The sequence below is a fragment of the Lasioglossum baleicum genome, chromosome 17 (genome assembly GCF_051020765.1).
Source record: "Lasioglossum baleicum chromosome 17, iyLasBale1, whole genome shotgun sequence".
Lineage (NCBI taxonomy): Eukaryota > Metazoa > Arthropoda > Insecta > Hymenoptera > Halictidae > Lasioglossum > Lasioglossum baleicum.
In genome coordinates, this window is record NC_134945.1 from 5,744,469 (window position 1) to 5,761,894 (window position 17,426).

General features: G+C 39.4%; 2 protein-coding genes across 2 annotated transcripts in view; one reads left to right on the plus strand and one right to left on the minus strand.

Annotated features, from left to right (window-relative positions):
* Positions 1-3,534: 3,534 nt before the first annotated feature.
* LOC143217556 (uncharacterized) lies at positions 3,535-11,005 on the minus strand. The gene is made up of 2 exons (XM_076441964.1): positions 10,873-11,005; positions 3,535-9,587 (listed from the first exon to the last, which is right to left on the minus strand). The coding sequence occupies exon 2, from the start codon at positions 9,574-9,576 to the stop codon at positions 7,678-7,680; it is 1,899 nt and encodes a 632-aa protein (XP_076298079.1). The 5' UTR covers positions 9,577-9,587; positions 10,873-11,005; the 3' UTR covers positions 3,535-7,677.
* Positions 11,006-11,209: 204 nt separating this feature from the next.
* Positions 11,210-17,426, plus strand: part of Pip (heparan sulfate 2-O-sulfotransferase pipe) — a 61,514-nt gene continuing 55,297 nt past the window's right edge. Inside the window, exon 1 of the mRNA XM_076441968.1 lies at positions 11,210-11,348. The gene's annotated coding sequence lies outside the window, so the exon portion shown is untranslated. The remainder of the gene's footprint in view (positions 11,349-17,426) is intronic.

Here is a 17,426-nt window from a genome sequence, read left to right on the forward strand (position 1 = left end):
TAAAATACGATTATAGCAAGCTTGCTATAAATGTCGAAAACTCGAGTCTGGCCAGAGACATTCAATTTTCAGGAAACACTATTCTATGATGACGAACGGAGAAAAGGGAAGTGAAGCTCGGGGGCTTCGGTCGCCGTGGAGTGGAGTGAAACATTGTAACATGATACGGGTCGGATCGGGTATATCGGTGTGAGACTACTAATCAAACAACAAAGCTTAATTATTTATCATTACTTTTTTATAGGATTTTCCTTAACATATTTGGTGAATTTTGTTTCTTTTTATGAAAATGATACCAAAATTATATAATTCCGATGATATTTGCTTATGCAATGAGCGACGCAAGTTTCGGACACAATGAAGGACAGCGTCGGGAAAAAAAGAGACTCGGAGAGTCCTTATTCTTTTAAGATTTCGACTTCGACTTCGTCTGCTAGCTCTTCGCCTCGTCGCACAATGTACTCATAAATGAATCATGTTTCAGGAAGTGGTTCAGTTCAGAATGAAATAAAATAATGTTACACGCACTTTTTAAATAGCGTCATATATGGTGCAAGAAATATTCGTATAGAGTCAAATAGAATTATTTTTTTAGATATCTTCGTACGAAATACTGCCTCTAAATAACATTGTATGGATAGGAGCCGTCGAAAATTAGTTTAATTAGTTAATACTTTTATCTTGTTACTACCTCTACTTTAATAATTGCAGTCAATAATGCTGTCGAGCATTACAAGTATGGGATAAATAAGTAAAAAAATTAATTTTCTGTTTCCTACTAAGGATCTTAATAAGAACGATTGAATTTTGTCATTACACAACATAACAAAATATTTTTTAAGAATCATTATTTTATATATAACGCAATAATGTTCAAATTACTTTTAAATTCCAATACATTTGTAGAATATTACGTAGTAATTACTTCCATTTTTCCTACATCTATAAACTATCGATTATATTGTAAACAATTATTACAATGGTGATAATAAGGAAAATAAGAATGTAATAAGAGAATTATATATAGTATTATAAGGCAATTACAGAATAGGTAATGTCAGCATTCTACTATATCATTCTTCTTCAACTTGACGAATATCTCGTCGATTGTGGAACTTTTACCGCTGTGGTATATCAGATCACTGTAACTTTCCCGTTATCCCCGCGCCCACTCGCGCCCACTTACCGGTCCCGCGGAATAACACAGGCACCGACGAGATACTGTTAAAGACTGCCAGCCTTATGGGAGTTGGCGGGACTCGAATTTTTCGGTATTTCTTACGCCCTCTAGGATATATTTTAGCTCCATCCAGAGAAACAGAAGGCCAACGACGGCATTTTGTCGGTAAAGAAGACCACTGAGGAGATTCTCGTCGCGATGCATCGGTGTGAATGCGAATTATTACGAAACCATATCGATTATTATTAAATGTTACATTCTCCGCCATATTTCAGACGATGTTTTGGGACTATTTTAGCACTATTTAGAACTTTTAGCGATGTGGTATATCAGATCACTGTAACTTTCACGTTATCCCCGCGCCACCGACGAGATACTATTAAACACCGACGAGATACTGTTACCTGTACGTGCCTGTATGGCGCTGCGTACGGCATTCGAAACATTGGCGCGACTGTGTTGCCCTCTTACGGTGAGGCAAAATCCCCCACCGTTTTCCGTGCAGCCTCGCGGCAGCAGGGATCCAAAACGCGACATTGCTGCCCGGTGCAGCCCTGGTTGTCTGGGTATATGTATGAAAAAGATTTTTAAGTAAATAATCCGTTCTCGAGAGTATTCGGTATTGCATTCGCGCGCGAAAGTTGATCCATAGTATAATTTTTTGATGTCATCCAACACGCGAACGAGCATCCAGATTGTTCTGTGCTAGTATTACTTTCGGAATCGTGTTCAAAAGTGAAATCGAATCATATCGAGTCGAGTTTCAGACATTTGCCTGGGAATCGAACTTGTGGATCACAAGCTTTCGTCATTGTCAACAATATAATATGCGTGGTTTACAAAAATGTATGCAAGCGGTTCGATGTTTTCATAATCTCGAACAGAAAAATGTAAAATATTAAAAACACAATGAGAACATCATTTATAAATTTTGAATATCACTTTTATGTCTTCTTTGCTCACAATTGTTTTTATTATCTATTAAATTACTTTATTATAATCATTTATTATAATTATTATTGTGTGATTATAATCACAAGCTCGTATATATAGTAAGGTTGAATGTACTTTCTTCTTCTTGCATTAATTAACTCACAGCTGTTACGCCGCGATGTACATATAATTATGTTCCGTATGATTAATCGTGTCAATCTCTTTATTGTCTCCGATTAATTACCGTGAAAAATTGCATTATTTTTTCCTCGCGTAACATAATACTAGTACACGTCCGAAGAATGCGGAAGTGGTTGCGAAAATTCATGTTCGTGACATGCTGAAACACGAAAAGCTGTCTTTGCAGTTCGTATCTGATTTGCGTTCGGTAGCCAAGTATCACGCATATTTTAATATACATAGGTGTATGTAAACACGATTCGAAATTCAAAAGGTTCATGTTGTATATGTATGTATATTGAAAAGATTTTAACAACACTGTTTAACCAATTTTAACTTTTTTTAGAATGCTTAAAAATGTTGCATGTTGGGAACACCCTGTTAAGCAATCCGCTCTTGATTTGGTATGAATTTGGTAGAAAATTTGGCTCCAAATACCGACACTCATCTGCATTTCCGCATTAGACTCGGTATTTCGCGACAAAGTCTGGTGCCAAAATTCTTGTGATTTTCTTTTCAAACGAAATATCGTAGAATTCTAATCTCTTTCGTTTATATCATTAGAAAAATATACGTATAAGCTTCGTTACTGCTTTGAAATGGAATTTCAGTTTGTGAAAATTGTGATAATTACCGTCTCTACGCGTCCACGCGTCTACGCGTCTACTATTAATACTATTTAGATATTCTTTTGTCCGCCACTCTCACTGTAGTTCGAAGACGCGGCAGGAATAAACGGTTTGGAACGCGTCGATGACTCTTGCAAATTAAACGCGTACGGGATTTCATAATTGTGCCGGCCGAAATAAATGTAGGAAGCATATTTCTTCATCAGCCTCGGTGTTCATCATGCATTACGATCTCGCGGGAATCGTACGACACAATGTCTGGTGTAATTCAAACCAGAGTCCAGTTTTGCTGGTACAGAAATACCGGGCGACAGTTTTGCAAGCAGGTTCATGTTTCACATTAAAGGACGACAACTTTTCATTTGCATTGATCGTGTAGAAATCACAGATCATCCTGTGAATATATCTTCATTGTTACATGATTTATTGCTACACGTTATATGTAGCTTGTAATTTTGTTATCGTGTGTGCAAGATTGATACGGATGAACAGCATAGAAAATCTAAACGAGAGAAATTATTATTACGCATATTATCGTTCACGATGCAGATTTTTCATGCATTTATAATAAAAATGTCTAGGTTAACATATTACACTAAAAACACTAGTATATAAAATTTAATAATTCTGACTTGTTATATTTTTGACATTTACTACAGGAAATTTTCATATTAGAGGAGGAATATTTTCATTTAAATTTTAAATAATTAGCGAATTTCAATAAAATATACATAGTTTGTATAATGATTAAATTTAGCGGGGAATTTTTTATTGAAATTAAATGTTTAGGGGGTAAACGTGCAGTTTAATATTACATGTATGTATCATGTAGATGAGTAGAGCGTAGAGTAGAGCGTAGTAGTAGAGCATAGCGAACAGGATTTATAGCGTATAAAACATTCAACCAATTTAGCGCATCAATGATCAGTTTATTAAAAAATTTTTCAGAGAAATTTTCTTTACTATAGTAGATAATTTAAATCACAATTTAACTTTGTTGATTAAATCGTTCAAGTTACTTTGGTTGCCTTAGAGAGTTTGTTGTTGTATGTAAAACTTTTGTTTAATCGATCTTAGGTGTATTTCGTGGTACGAGGTACGAGTAACCTTTAGTAATCGCTTGTGGTAATCGCTATAGAAATTTCAGTAACCTGAATTATGTTAAACATTTTTTTAGGACAACCCTACTTTGTGCTACAGTTACAATAACGATTAAAATGTGATAAAGAATTTTACTGTTTTACAAAATATTTTTTTTTATTAATTATCACTTTTAATCTCTTCTCTCTGTCTCTCTCTCAACTGTAATACCACTTATACAATGCACTTTTATGAATGCAGTTCGCGGTTCTTACTGCATGTTCGGTTAAAAGTATGAGAAAGTTGTTTGCAAATTATAAAAAGAAATTTGGGTCATCGATTCAGCAGCGAGAATAAAAAATCGCTGAATCTGAAACGAAAGCTGTAAGCAACGTACAGTACATACATTCATCGGAGAAAGTCCCAAAAATTGGGATAACTGTACCTCTTGAAAGGTTAAATTTTATGCAAGATGCATGTAAGTACATACCGTGACGAAATGTTGTCCCCGACTTTGTTAGGAGGGTAGACTCGTTCGTTTTTCCAGGATTGCAAGGGCGCGAGAAGGGAATGCGCCTTCTCTCATTTTACGATAATGCATGCGCTAGATTAAATATCAATCTGGGCCGCGATCGCCCTCGGAAGTCCTATTTTTACGTTTACGAGGCGTAATTTGCATTATTCGGAAGCATAATTTGCATTATTCAACACCGATGTATTATCAATTAGGAGCTACAATGGAGACTTGGAAGTATCGTTGGCGACGTTAAAATACCGCGATAATGTCAATAGCCTCCCGATTGCATAAATCACGCGGGACGATGTTTACCGGAAGCATCAGGCTCCAAGCAACAGACCAAAAATTCTCTCACCTATTGACTCGCGCTGTGTTTACAGAGACTAACTTGTAATTCTGGCAGACACACGTTCGATAACCCTACGAGGTACCGTTGCTAAACCGGAAGTGGAGAACACGGGTGTACAGTGTCAGTGCCACGAAATTACTCGGGACCTTCGCCACGGAACGAGAAACGGCTGGTATGTGAGAATCAACGTCTTTGTCAGTGCGACGAAGAATAGTGATGGGAATAATGATTTCCGAAATAATATTGTTAATCCCTCGAGTCGTCATGCGAACAGACATATCCTCCGCTTTCACACATTCACGTATGCGCTGATATCATTGTTAGCATGTCATGGAACAACGGTTAGCATACCTAGGAATAACAAGTTCCATTGTATACCTTAAATGTACAGAACCACTCATCATTTTTCGAGCGATATTTCCCCTGCGTTTATTAGGGTGGCTCTTATTTTCGACCTTTGAATTTCTTTTACGGCATCCCCCAGGGTCCTTCCAAACAATTCGAGAAAAGCGTACCCCCACGGATAACGGGGAAACGTGCCCCAAATGAATTAAACATTAAAATAATTAATGATTGCCGATACGTCTCACTCCCCGACATTCGATCGAGCTTAAACTTTGCACAGATTCTTTTTCTAATTATTTGGAACAACTGGGGGGGGGGATGCCGTAAAAGAAATTTTGACAGGAGTATTTGCTCCGAAGGGCCACCCCCTTTACCTAGTGTTTACGCTTTGTCTCACTTTTCACAGATAATTAGAAACTTTAAGGAGGAAATCATATAAAAAAAAGTCTCGAGTTAATTCTCGAGTTAATTCGGGTTAATTGGTTAGATCGCGAAAAAATGTGTTTCCTCTTTATTTCGAGTCCGCTTTTTTTTTTATTGTGGCCCTCGAATTAATTTATAAAAGAGTTTGACATGGCTGCTGTAGATGGCAACCGTAAGTCTGAGAAACTTGGGCACATCGTTTGGATGAATCGCAATGAATAGCAAGTACGAATACTTTTGCGATTCGTCGTGAATGAGAAAAATCGCTACGCGCCGACACGAGTTTTGCCCCAATTCCGAGCGAACGGAGATTCGAAACGAAAACGGGCATTTAACGTATATGGTCTCGTTACCCTGAGCCCTAAGCCCTAAGCCTTAACTTGTTCGGCTAATGACAGTGAAGATCTTCGAGTTGGCCGAAGCTGCGTGGTTCGCCGCGAAAGGCGACGCGACGCGACGCGACGCGACGAGACAGAGGACGCGGCAATTTTCATAAACCCGTTCGCTTTCTCTTGGACATGACTGTAGTCCTTCCATACATATGTACATGTATAACGTACGGTGTGTACACCGCGATGCCTATGGTTTACGACCGGCTGGCCTTGACTTTCACGCGATCCTTGGGACCAGGAGATGCGACCGGATCCGAAGAAGATCGACACACTTTGCGCGATCATCGGAAACTCCCAGTTTCTTTTTTATTCTGGCCAGTCCTTAAATAATCGTTACCGATCGTTATACCGGTCGTTGCGACTAACGGTATATTTAGGATCCTGCTATACCATAATTCGATCTTGACTCCAGAAATTATGGATTTCAACTCGCTACTCGATTTTGCGCTTGTAACATCATCGATTCTAATCAATTTTGATCATCAATCGTAATTTTTCAGTTCAGATAGTACTATTGAGAATTATCGAGAACTAACAAGCGTCATTTTTTTTGAACGTGAGACGTTTTAAAATTTTATATTTAACATTATTATATGTAGATATTCAATGATTATTAATAAACATCATTTTCGTTTATTTTCTTTGGATAGGGAAATAAAGTTTTCCCTTAGTCGAATTTATATACTCGTAAAATAAGAAATAAGAAAAATACATATATGTACATATAACCAATGAAAACGAAAATGTACGCGTTAAATGAAATTGAACAAGTATTCTATGTATATGGAAGAATCCAATTTTACCAATCGATTAAACCAATCGCGATGACCATATACAATATATGTACGAGTATTATATTTTATGAACAATAAGAATTATCGTTCGTCGTAGAAAACAAGTGCGGGGTAATCGATAAATAGTCTACTAATAAATCAAAATAAACAGTATAACTGCAGGAATGATTAAAATTTTATTCGGAGGAATTTAATACGATTCAGAGATGTACTTAATCGATACGGGTTTTGAAATGTTTACCTTGAAATGCAACACTATGTAAATACTAGGTATGTATCGCAGTCTGACCTCACGGTTATCAACCACAGATTAAAAGGTAGCAAGTTTAATTGTTCGATGCGCATCAGTTACTCGTACGTTTCAACGTTGCAGTTATTTCAATGATACGTTTCAATGAAAAAATACAATCTTATGCCGAATAAAACTAATCTAGAAAAACAGAAATCGCATGAATTCTTTGTAAACTGTAACTATTGTAAAGAGAAATCGCGGTTAATACCTAATTCTGCCTGCTTATTATGAAAAGTAAAAATTGCTACAATATTTTCTGTAGTGAGGAACAAAGATACATTCGATTGAAATGAAAAGAGAGGAGATTTGGTATGTATCTCGGAAAGCTCACTCTTACGCTTACTTGCTTATCGTTAGTTTTTTAGTTCTGGCGAAAACGATCGAATAGTTAAGGTTCCTGTGACACAATTGCAATATCATGTGGTCTCTCTACAAGTTTCTCGATGCTATCTCCGCTGCGTTGGTGGGCGAATAGTACAACAAGGATCGAACATACTATATTCCTCCAAGATTTCCTCGAAACGTGAATCACGAGGCTCGATGGAAAGAAGAAACTGGCAAAACTAAACGTCGTCGAACACTCCACCTTGAATCTCCTTTAGCTGATTATTATAAATATACAAAAAGTTGCCTCTGGTCATGCTGAGACCGTACAGAGCCCCGTTCGCCAGCTTCTCAAACGGATTCTTCGAGATATCCAGCACATTCAAGCTCCCCAAATTCTTACAAGATCCTCTAGGTATCTCCGCAATCCGATTATCGGTTAACCAAAGACGTTTCAGTTGCGGCAACCCTTCGTAACTATCTCCATCGATCGTGGTCAGACTATTATTATTCAAATGCAGATCCCGTAACGTCGGCAGATCAAAAGTACCCGCGGGAATACTCGAGATCCTGTTCCCAGTTAGCGACAATGTAAACCTCGGTACATTTTTAAAACTACCCGGATCCAAACTACTAATTTCATTGAAATCAACATGCAAAAAGTCCAAGCTCTCTGGCAAATCTGCGAAAGTGTCCTTAGCGATGCTCTGGAACTTGTTCCAGGCCAGGTTTAGGTCCTTCAGACTCTCCAATTCCGCGAACGTTCCCTTTTGCAGGTTGGTCAACGAATTTCGATGAAGCAGCAACGTCTCCAGCCGCTTCAGATTGCCAAACGCTTTGCGTTCGATCTGCATCAGACTGTTCTTCGTCGCTATCAAAACCTGCAGAGCCCCCAGACCCTGGAACACGTTATCTTGAAGCTTTCTGATATTGTTGTTAGCCAGGTTCAGGTACACCAGTCGTGGAAGATTCGAGAAAACACCATCGGGAATCGATGCAAAGTGATTACCGGATACCACCAATTCCGATAAGCTCTCTGGCAAGCTGGAGACGAAAGACAGGCTGTCCAACTGATTACCGTGAACGTATAAACCCGTCAGGTTCGTCTTCTGCAGAGCACCTTCCTCGATTTTATCGATCAGATTGTTTTTCAGGTTCAACACTCTCAGATGTCTGTTTTCGATCACCTGACTGTGGACACCTCTGATTCTGTTTTCCATCAGGTTCACGGTGATCAGGTCCTCTGGCAGGTCGTTTAACAGTTCCCTGGTGATCTCGGTGATGTCGTTGTTGGACAAGTCCAACGAAGCTATTTGCAGCAGTTGCAGTTGATACCAACCCTCCTGGAACCCTTCTATGCCCAATCCTCGTAGGCTAACTTTTCTTTCTTCCCTGTCTATCGGCACTTCTAGGCAAGAACTGCCTTCGGCGATCTTTGTGCCCTCTTCTAGCGGCTCGATCGACCGCACTATCTTATCGGGAATGCACAGTTTCAGCGTCAGGTCGTCGGGTATCGTCACTTTGTTCAACTGTGACTGTGGCCACTGGCTTTTCAAAGATGCTTCTTCGTCAACTCCGTTTTCCTTCTCGTTGTGCTTTTGTTCGATGTCAGCCTCGGACTTGATCGCTTCCAGCTGCTTCAATTCTTCCTCGTACTTCAAAAACGAGTTTGTGAACGTCCCTGTACTTATGCTCCAGAAAACGTTGTCCTCCGTCAGGATAGCTGTGGATCTTGTCAAGCCAAATAGTTGACCTCTGCGAAGATGCATCACAGGATTGCGAGAGATGTCTAGGGTCTGGAGTTTTTCTAGTCGGACGAATAGGTTCTCCAGGTTGGAGAGCTTGTTGTCGGATAGATTTAAACATTCCAGGTTGGTTAGGTTCGAGAACACGAACTCTGGCAGAGACTCTATGCTGTTGTTCGCCAAGTTTAGAGACTTTATGGATGAGACGTTATCCAGAGCGGTCTTTTCCAGTCTTTCGAGATTCATGCTCGATAGGTTCAGTTCTAATGCAGGATCGCCATTGTATTCGACGTTCTTCAGAGTTCCGTTTTCGATGTCCAGGATGTAGTTGTTCAACGTCGGATTCAGTGGCACCGCCGCCACCAGAGGCAGTAATAGGACGAAGAACAGCATCGTTCGAGAACCTTCGAGCAAATTTTATTTCATTCCTTAACCTTCTATCAGTGTCTACGATGTAAATTCTAGAATTTTAGCGATACACTCTCAACATTCAAGGAAAAGCAGTATCGTAGAGGAAAACGTATTACGCGTAAGTATGGAAAAGGATTCGAGGAGTACAGTACGTAGAAGATCTCAAGATATAACTAAAAATAGCGAATTAAGCAAACTTGGTTAAAGATTTGAGTTTAATTCGAGGAGGAGTGTTGGAGCAGAAAACTAACAATAAGTTAAGGCGGGAACTGTAGTGGAAAGACCACGATATATACGAAGTATACAAGTTCCTCTCTGTCCTCTGATAAGGCTTAGACGATTACGATATTGATAAGATAATACAATATATATAATCAACGTTTCTTATAATAAACTACTTGTTCAAATGTTATTACACCAACACGTATTTAAATTGCCATATATTGTACCAACACAACCCAAACTATGACAATTCCAACCAATTGAAATTTTTTCCAAATTTTTCTCGTCGTGTAGCAAACGCATTGTTCCAACTTCTCAAACAAATCCAAGTCGTCTGGTCCAATATTGAAAAAGTTGTCTTTGTAACGGTAACAGTGTCAGTGTCTTACTTACACATACATACAGTTAATCACTTGTATGAAATACACTATTTTCGGTAAAATAAAAAAAATAAAATTCTTGCCGTTATATAATATTTTATACGAAATAAATTTAATGTGAGCAGATTACAACGGAAAGATACGAGTAATTATTATCATAATTGTAAGCTATATTGCGTCACGAGTTGAAAACTATATTGCGTCAGCCGGTATACATATTTTGTTATTTACGTGTTACCAACGACAAGCATCTGAAACGAATGTACGTCGAGCAAGAAGCGAACGTCGAACAGCAGTCTCGTCAAGTTCGTCGCCGCGAAACGTTGAAATAAAGTGAATTCGTTACCGTTTTACCGTTGGCCATCTCTTACGTAATCTCAACATTTTTAGGGCTTACGTTGTTTTTGTCTAATGAAAATGAATTGAACATTGCATTATCTAATTTGTTTCCATGACTTTTTTTCTGGTAAATACGTAATCACATATTTTAGAGCTCAATTACTTAACACTAGGTTCACGGAGCACTAAAAAAAGTGGCACTATGGTTGATTATCTTATAAAACTGTCGAGAATACTATCAAGAATATTATTTAAATGCAGCGCGTTATACGAGTAGGTAAAGTTGAAGGTCGAGAGATGTTTTGAGCAGTGTTATAGTGTTATTTGTGTTACTCACGTTTCAGGGATGATATCCGAAAACTGTGGAAGAAGAGCGTCGGTCGCAGGAGTACTGCTCCCGTGTCCGTGTCCGTGTCTATTGCTGGCGCGTAGTTCGCGACAGGATTCCTCCGGACGTAACTATCACGAGAACAGGTCTTGCAAGCCTTTATACCCTGCGGATTTTGAGCGTGTCTGAGAAATCTATGGATTGGTACGCGCGAGTGCCGCGATAGTGTGCGTCGTCGATTCGGCGAGTCGTCGTGTATGGGAGGCAACCGCCTCCAAGCAAGAACAAAATGACAAAAAGAACCGTCGAACGTTCGTGGAACTTACGTTTAGTCCCCCCCCCCCACCCCGCGGGGCTATTAGAAGCAGAATCTCGTCACGTATTGACTGTCAAGAAGGAGCAGGAAGCAAGGAGTCTCCCAGTCGAGAAGTTTCCCATCGGAGCTTGACCCTGATCGAATCGAACTCGGCCGGCTATTAAATTCGGTAATCATCGGCTTTAACGTAATCTAAATTTATCTACGGATAGACGACGACGTTGCGTTCGTCGGATCATCTCGACACCACCGATTGGCGCGGACGCTTTATCTATTGGCTACTCGACGCGATAATACAATTTACATGGATATGCTGCTGGAGAATGATCGGCTTGCCCGATTTCGCCGGTTAGACTGTTATCGAGAGGTCGAGACCGAGCTGTCGTTACGTGCCAGTGCTTCGGACTGTTCTTCGTTAGAGTAGTTGCTAAACTCAGTGACGTAGCTACGTTAAGCTGGACCTTAGCTATACCCGCCGAAATGTTTTTGCGAGATTTTATTCATGCCGCCCCCTAAAATTGTGTTATCGGGTGAGATGATAACTCCAGCGAACGCGAACGGGAACAAGTTACTCCGACCACGGTCAAAATAGTATTGCTTAGGTTGAGAACTGTCAAAGAAATTCCTTTTGGCATTGTCTACGGTTATCAATGACGTGATTTATGAGGGTAGTCTGCTCGTCGCTTCGATTGGTCCGTCACACGTTTTTTGCTTGCTATAACGTCCTTTACAGGTATATCGCCTAATCCGTTGGAACGCGAACGGCGAACGGTGAGATGCGGTAACATTTAATAATACAGGATTAATATCCTTATAACAATGAACATAGGGTATTTTCTTCTTTCACATTTTGCAACTTGAAATTTATGATCCGAATGGGCAGGGAGGCGATCACTTGGTACACATACATGGTGATCTTTACTACATGGAACATCTATGTTGGCGAAAAAAACTTTTTTCATTTTAGTTTTCATTAAATTGCATATTGAACTGGAAATTTGCGAAAGATTTACAATTTCTAAATTTGACGAAATAGTTTGATTGGGCTTGAACGAGATAAATAGTATTTCAAATAGGACATATATAATTTATAAAATAAGATATTTTTATATTCCAAGAATCTCTCTCTCTCTCTCTCTCTCTCTCTCTCTCTCATGAATATGATAGAATATTATAACAATCTTGAATTATTATTGAAAGACATTAAAAAAGCAAGTTTTATATAGTGGCGGTAACAAGGATTTTTGATCAAGTTGAATATGTGGCTACTCTAATACACGCAGCAGGTTCGTATTGTGATTTGTTGATAAACAATATAAACATTTTATACTCGTAAATGTATTGAATACGACCATTGTTTTTAGCAAAGATATTTGAAATAAAATAAATTAATTAAAATCAGTAAAATATTTCAAGACGAAATCCAAATATCCTCGGTATTCTTCAAATAAAATACTATTTTGAAAACTTATTGCATCAAACAAAATATTATACAATATGTTTTCAGAATTGTACGCATGCTTTAAAATAATTCGAATTATTTATTTATCTGAAATAAATAGTTATATCGATCAAGATTAATATTATTAACGAGCGATTGCAACGTGACATAGCTCTATTGTGTGCCAACGCAGACGTTTAAGGTATTTTATTTGAGAAAGAGTTTAGAATCCAACTGGACTCGAATCCCACGGGGCAATGCGTGCACGCAGCTGTCTATAGGTAACAAGCGTTTGTTTGCGTTTTAGTACGTGGCAAGGTTCGGTAAACAGATCTTTCAAAGTCTAAAATCGTTTGCCGTGAATACGTGATGTCCAGACAACAGACATATCACGGCATCGGTAGACGTGGCAGGCTGCTGTTAAACTCGCCAGTTAGCACAAACTTGTCGATTCAACACAGCCTTTTTATTTACTTTGTGTGACAATCACTGTTATACATTGATATTTCATATCAGAACTGCAGATTTATGTGCAAAACAAACGTTCCGCATCAATTTTGCAAAGAATAAAAGCCAAATGAAAATGCATTTTTTGAAATTTCTTCGAAATTTCACCTACACGCTTCTGTTATAAATAAACATACAATATTTTCGATAGGAGTCTTAGCTGGTCTCTCTCTCTCGCCCGGTATAATGAAATAATTCAAACAGGATGTAAGACTATATCAATAGAATCATTCCGTTAGAAAATTATTATTTATTTGTTTACTAAGACTGGGTAACGAAGAACTATGTGTGTGTGTGTGTGTGTGCGAGTAGAAAATTTGGACTTTACATCCATTATATTTCAAGTTCAGATAAGATATTAATATTTGCATTTTACATCGCTTGATTTTCCAGTTATGATATTTGATTTCTAACTCGCAATCAGTTTTGTACCAATCGAAAATACTAATAGTGTATGAAAACATATTGAATATTTCGTCGAATGATCTTTGACCGCTTTGACAGTTGCTGGTCGCCACGCGGCATGCTTGCTGTTTCTTGATATTCTCGAAATATTGCTCCCAGTGGTTATATATTACTGTGCCTGTCTTGATGAATAAATCAATAATATTTTTCTGAATAAATAATTGGGTTCAGTTTTGCTCCTCGCTTGAAAAAAGATTTCGGCAGGTAAGAAGAAAGAAATTTCAAGATGTTCACGTGACTAGGTGGTTTTTCGTTGCAGTAGTCGTCTAGAATGGCGTGCAATTTGCATAGATTAATTTTGCTTTCAAGAAGGTGCGAGTATTCATCGTCGAATCCGGGATTAAAGAACTCCTCTGATTACAAAAGTCATCATAAATCAGTTCCACCTTCCACGAAGATCCGTCCTTGCCGCGAGGCGCGTGATTTACTGTGAAAAGGTGGGTTTATTAAACCATGTATGATGAATTAAGCAGCATGTCCGTGATGGCGATCACGGTAGCGGGAAAGTAGTCGTAAATTTTCAGGCTGCTGTTCTTTTAATTAAACTTACAATACCGTTCGCAGAGTTTCTTCGACTTTAGGAAGTGATATTACGTAACTCGTTATTGTAATTATAGGAACGGTTAGGTATTATTAGTAGCGTTACCGATCGGTCGATACCACCCTCCTCCACGAATATTTACCCTCCCACTCGAGAAACAGCGAACTTTTACATTGTAAACTTGACTTTGCACTCTTCCGTTTCCCATCATTTTTCCGATTTCTTGAAAAATTATACAATACTCTATTATATTGTACTTTCCTACTTCTATCAAGTAATAACTGTAGTTATTTCAAAACAACGATATACCAAACGAACTAATCATTTCTGGTTTAGTTCCAGTCAATTTTCTTCCGATGTCTCTCTTTCTAGTTGATTATAGCACAATTTTATAAATAATAATAGATAATAGAAAGAAAAGATGTACATATTACATTAAATTCGAAAACAGCGAACACGTGGCTGTTCCTAACCTGAGCCCACTAACTTACAGTTAACAACTAACAACACTAACAACACAGTTAGCGTGTGTAAAGAAAGATGTTAAAATGCGTCGTAAACGATTTTTGATAACTCCGAGATGAATATGTGAGAGAAGGGAAAATATATGTATATATTCTAGTCTCCTAGAGATGTGATGCGCGCCATCGTACCCGTATCATCCATCCTCATTACTCTTATCATTCTTCCGTCTACCGACTTTTATTAGCCACGCTGGTAATCGCCGGTGAACTCGTTAACGGTTCATTTTCGAACCGCGGTTTTTCCGCGTGTCATCGTCCATTACTCTTTACGCCGACTAGCGCAGTCTCTTCTCCTTGCAATTCAAGCAAATATTTCGATGTTTTGCTGTCATCATGAGACTAGTCGTCCAGCTAGTTAGTAGGAGAGCCCTTACGAGATTATTTCGGTGCCTGTTGTCAGCTTAATTGCAAGGACGAGAAGGATGCTCGCGATTACGATGCCAGTACTAAATAGCAACGAAAACGAGAGCGTATAAAGCGTTTTAAGAATTGCCAATTATTTGTTGTAATAGAAATCCGAATGGTAGTACCGATCGATACCGATTCTTCTGCAAAAATCTTCTCTGCGACTTTGGTAGTCGCGACAAAATTTACGGGAAATGACGTGTAACATGCCAAGAAAAAAAAAATCTATCAGTACGTGGCACGTGGTATTGGATAAACCACACAATTTTCTTTTCCATAATCTCTATATTTTCCATATTCTGCAATATTTCAGCTTTAATTGAAGAAAATATCATCGCTCTATCTGATTCCTATCGAAAGTTCTTTAATGTTGACAAAAAATTCATCGGTTTATCCTACTGTGTCGCGGCGCGGCAGTGCTAACGACTCGGATGATCGCTAAAACAATTACCTTTCTCGGCGCGGTGCGATGGCGATACAAAGCAGCGATCTCGAGCTGTTATTCAATCATGGGGATCGAGGATCGAGGATCGACTGGTAAATCAATGGTCAATTTCAAGAACTCGTTACCTCCCAGATCGACACCACGGAGACGTCAGCGTCGTCGGGGCATTTCCTGATGCAACGAGCTCGAATGATACGCTCCTCCTCGTCGTGGTTGTCTCGCGATCAATTATACGTTCGGTTAAGCATGACCGATCGATCGAGCTCGGCCGTGGACGGACGGACGGAGCACCGCGTCGCGCCGCGCGCCGTGGCTCGCCGAACACGGCTCGATCTGTACGATCGTGTTAAACGCAAGCTAACAGCCGGCATCGACCGCTTCTTTCCTGGAACAGAACTGTTCTTACTGTTCCTCGACGACGCTTTTTACGCAATTCCTGGTGAAATCTGAGGAAATTACGTGTCAGCTATGAATCGATGTCTCCCGCGATCCATCACGACGCTCTATTGTATTCTTCCTGTGTAGGTATACATACTTGGGTACTCCATCGAAGAACTGGATGTACACTCCGCGACAATACTACAGGCCCGTGTCGAGATAAATTCCGAATTTCTTTCAGGTAGTCGAATAAATATATACGATTTAGTCCAAGAAATTTGGAAATTCTGTGAAATAGTAGAAGGGTGACTGCATCCTGAACAGCTCGCAACTTAACTACGTAACCCTCTTACTCTCTGTTGTCACCGGTCTCCCGATTTCTGGCCTCCCTGTAGCTCCGACTGCAGCCTTGACTATTTCGCGCGGGGCGTAGTCGAGGCAAAGATAAATGCAAAGCGACACAACGCCAAAGATATATCCTAATGCTCATCATCGCGGAGATGATGAGACGCGAATGGACAAGGAGGAGGTGAAGCGAACCTGCAGCACAGGTTCAGGTACAATCTTAAGAAGGTCGTGGTAGCCATAGCCAGTGGAGGCTACATCGAGCAGCGGCGGATCTAGGTATGGGCTTTATGGGCTGCAGCCCAGGGCCCCGTTCAGTCAAAGGATCCCCCTCGCAGCGAAAAAAATTGAGATTATAAAAAGAAAAAATAAATTATACAAAAATTTACATAGACGATACAAAGGGTAACGGTAAACAGATTATAGCATACTTTTCCACTTTGAGAAGTACCAGTGAAAAATCACTGGTATTGGTATAAGTAGCCATGATACTAGGTATAAGTAGCCGTCCGATACTATGCAACTCCGTTAAAAACGATTTACAAGGGAGCCCCGGTGACCGATACATACAGATTTTGATGAAACTTTGCACAAGCGTTCATTGGAATTTAGCCTAAGAATTTAGCCACATTCGGTTTGTGCTCATTTCTTATTTTAAGGGAGAAATATCAACCCTTCTGCTCCAACCGGCCGGCCGCGGCCCTTCTACGTAAGTGCTCATAACTCGCAGACGACGAAAGATATAAAAAAAATATAGTTGAAGTGAACGTTATATTCACATCTTTCAGCCCATAAATGTGTGCGGAAATCATTTTGGAAAAATCATTAAAAAATGTTTGTTTTTCTTTTCTCACAGAATAATCTGAAATGAATAATAACTTGGATTTGAAAAATTGACTTTTGGTTAGAAAAAACAGGTTCCAGACCATGCGTCGTCGGCGTCGATCACCTCTAGAAGGATCTATCGGTTACCTGGAAATAGTATTGACCAGGTTTTGGGTCCCAAATATAGAGCGAGAGTGTAGTAGCGCAGCGATTCGACATTGTCCAACACCAGGCAGGTACATTCGAGATTCTTGTCCGGTTGGAAATATAAATTCCATTGGCCGGAGGCGGTGTTTCTACGACCAATTTGAAATGTTCGTGACCAGGCCGGGACGAGCCTCTTCTGTGTCCCGAGGTCGTCGCACTTTCGG

What these genes read in the sequence shown, in the direction of transcription:
- LOC143217556 (XM_076441964.1), bottom strand. Translation starts at nt 9,576, where the DNA reads ATGCTGTTCTTCGTCCTATTACTGCCTCTGGTGGCGGCGGTGCCACTG.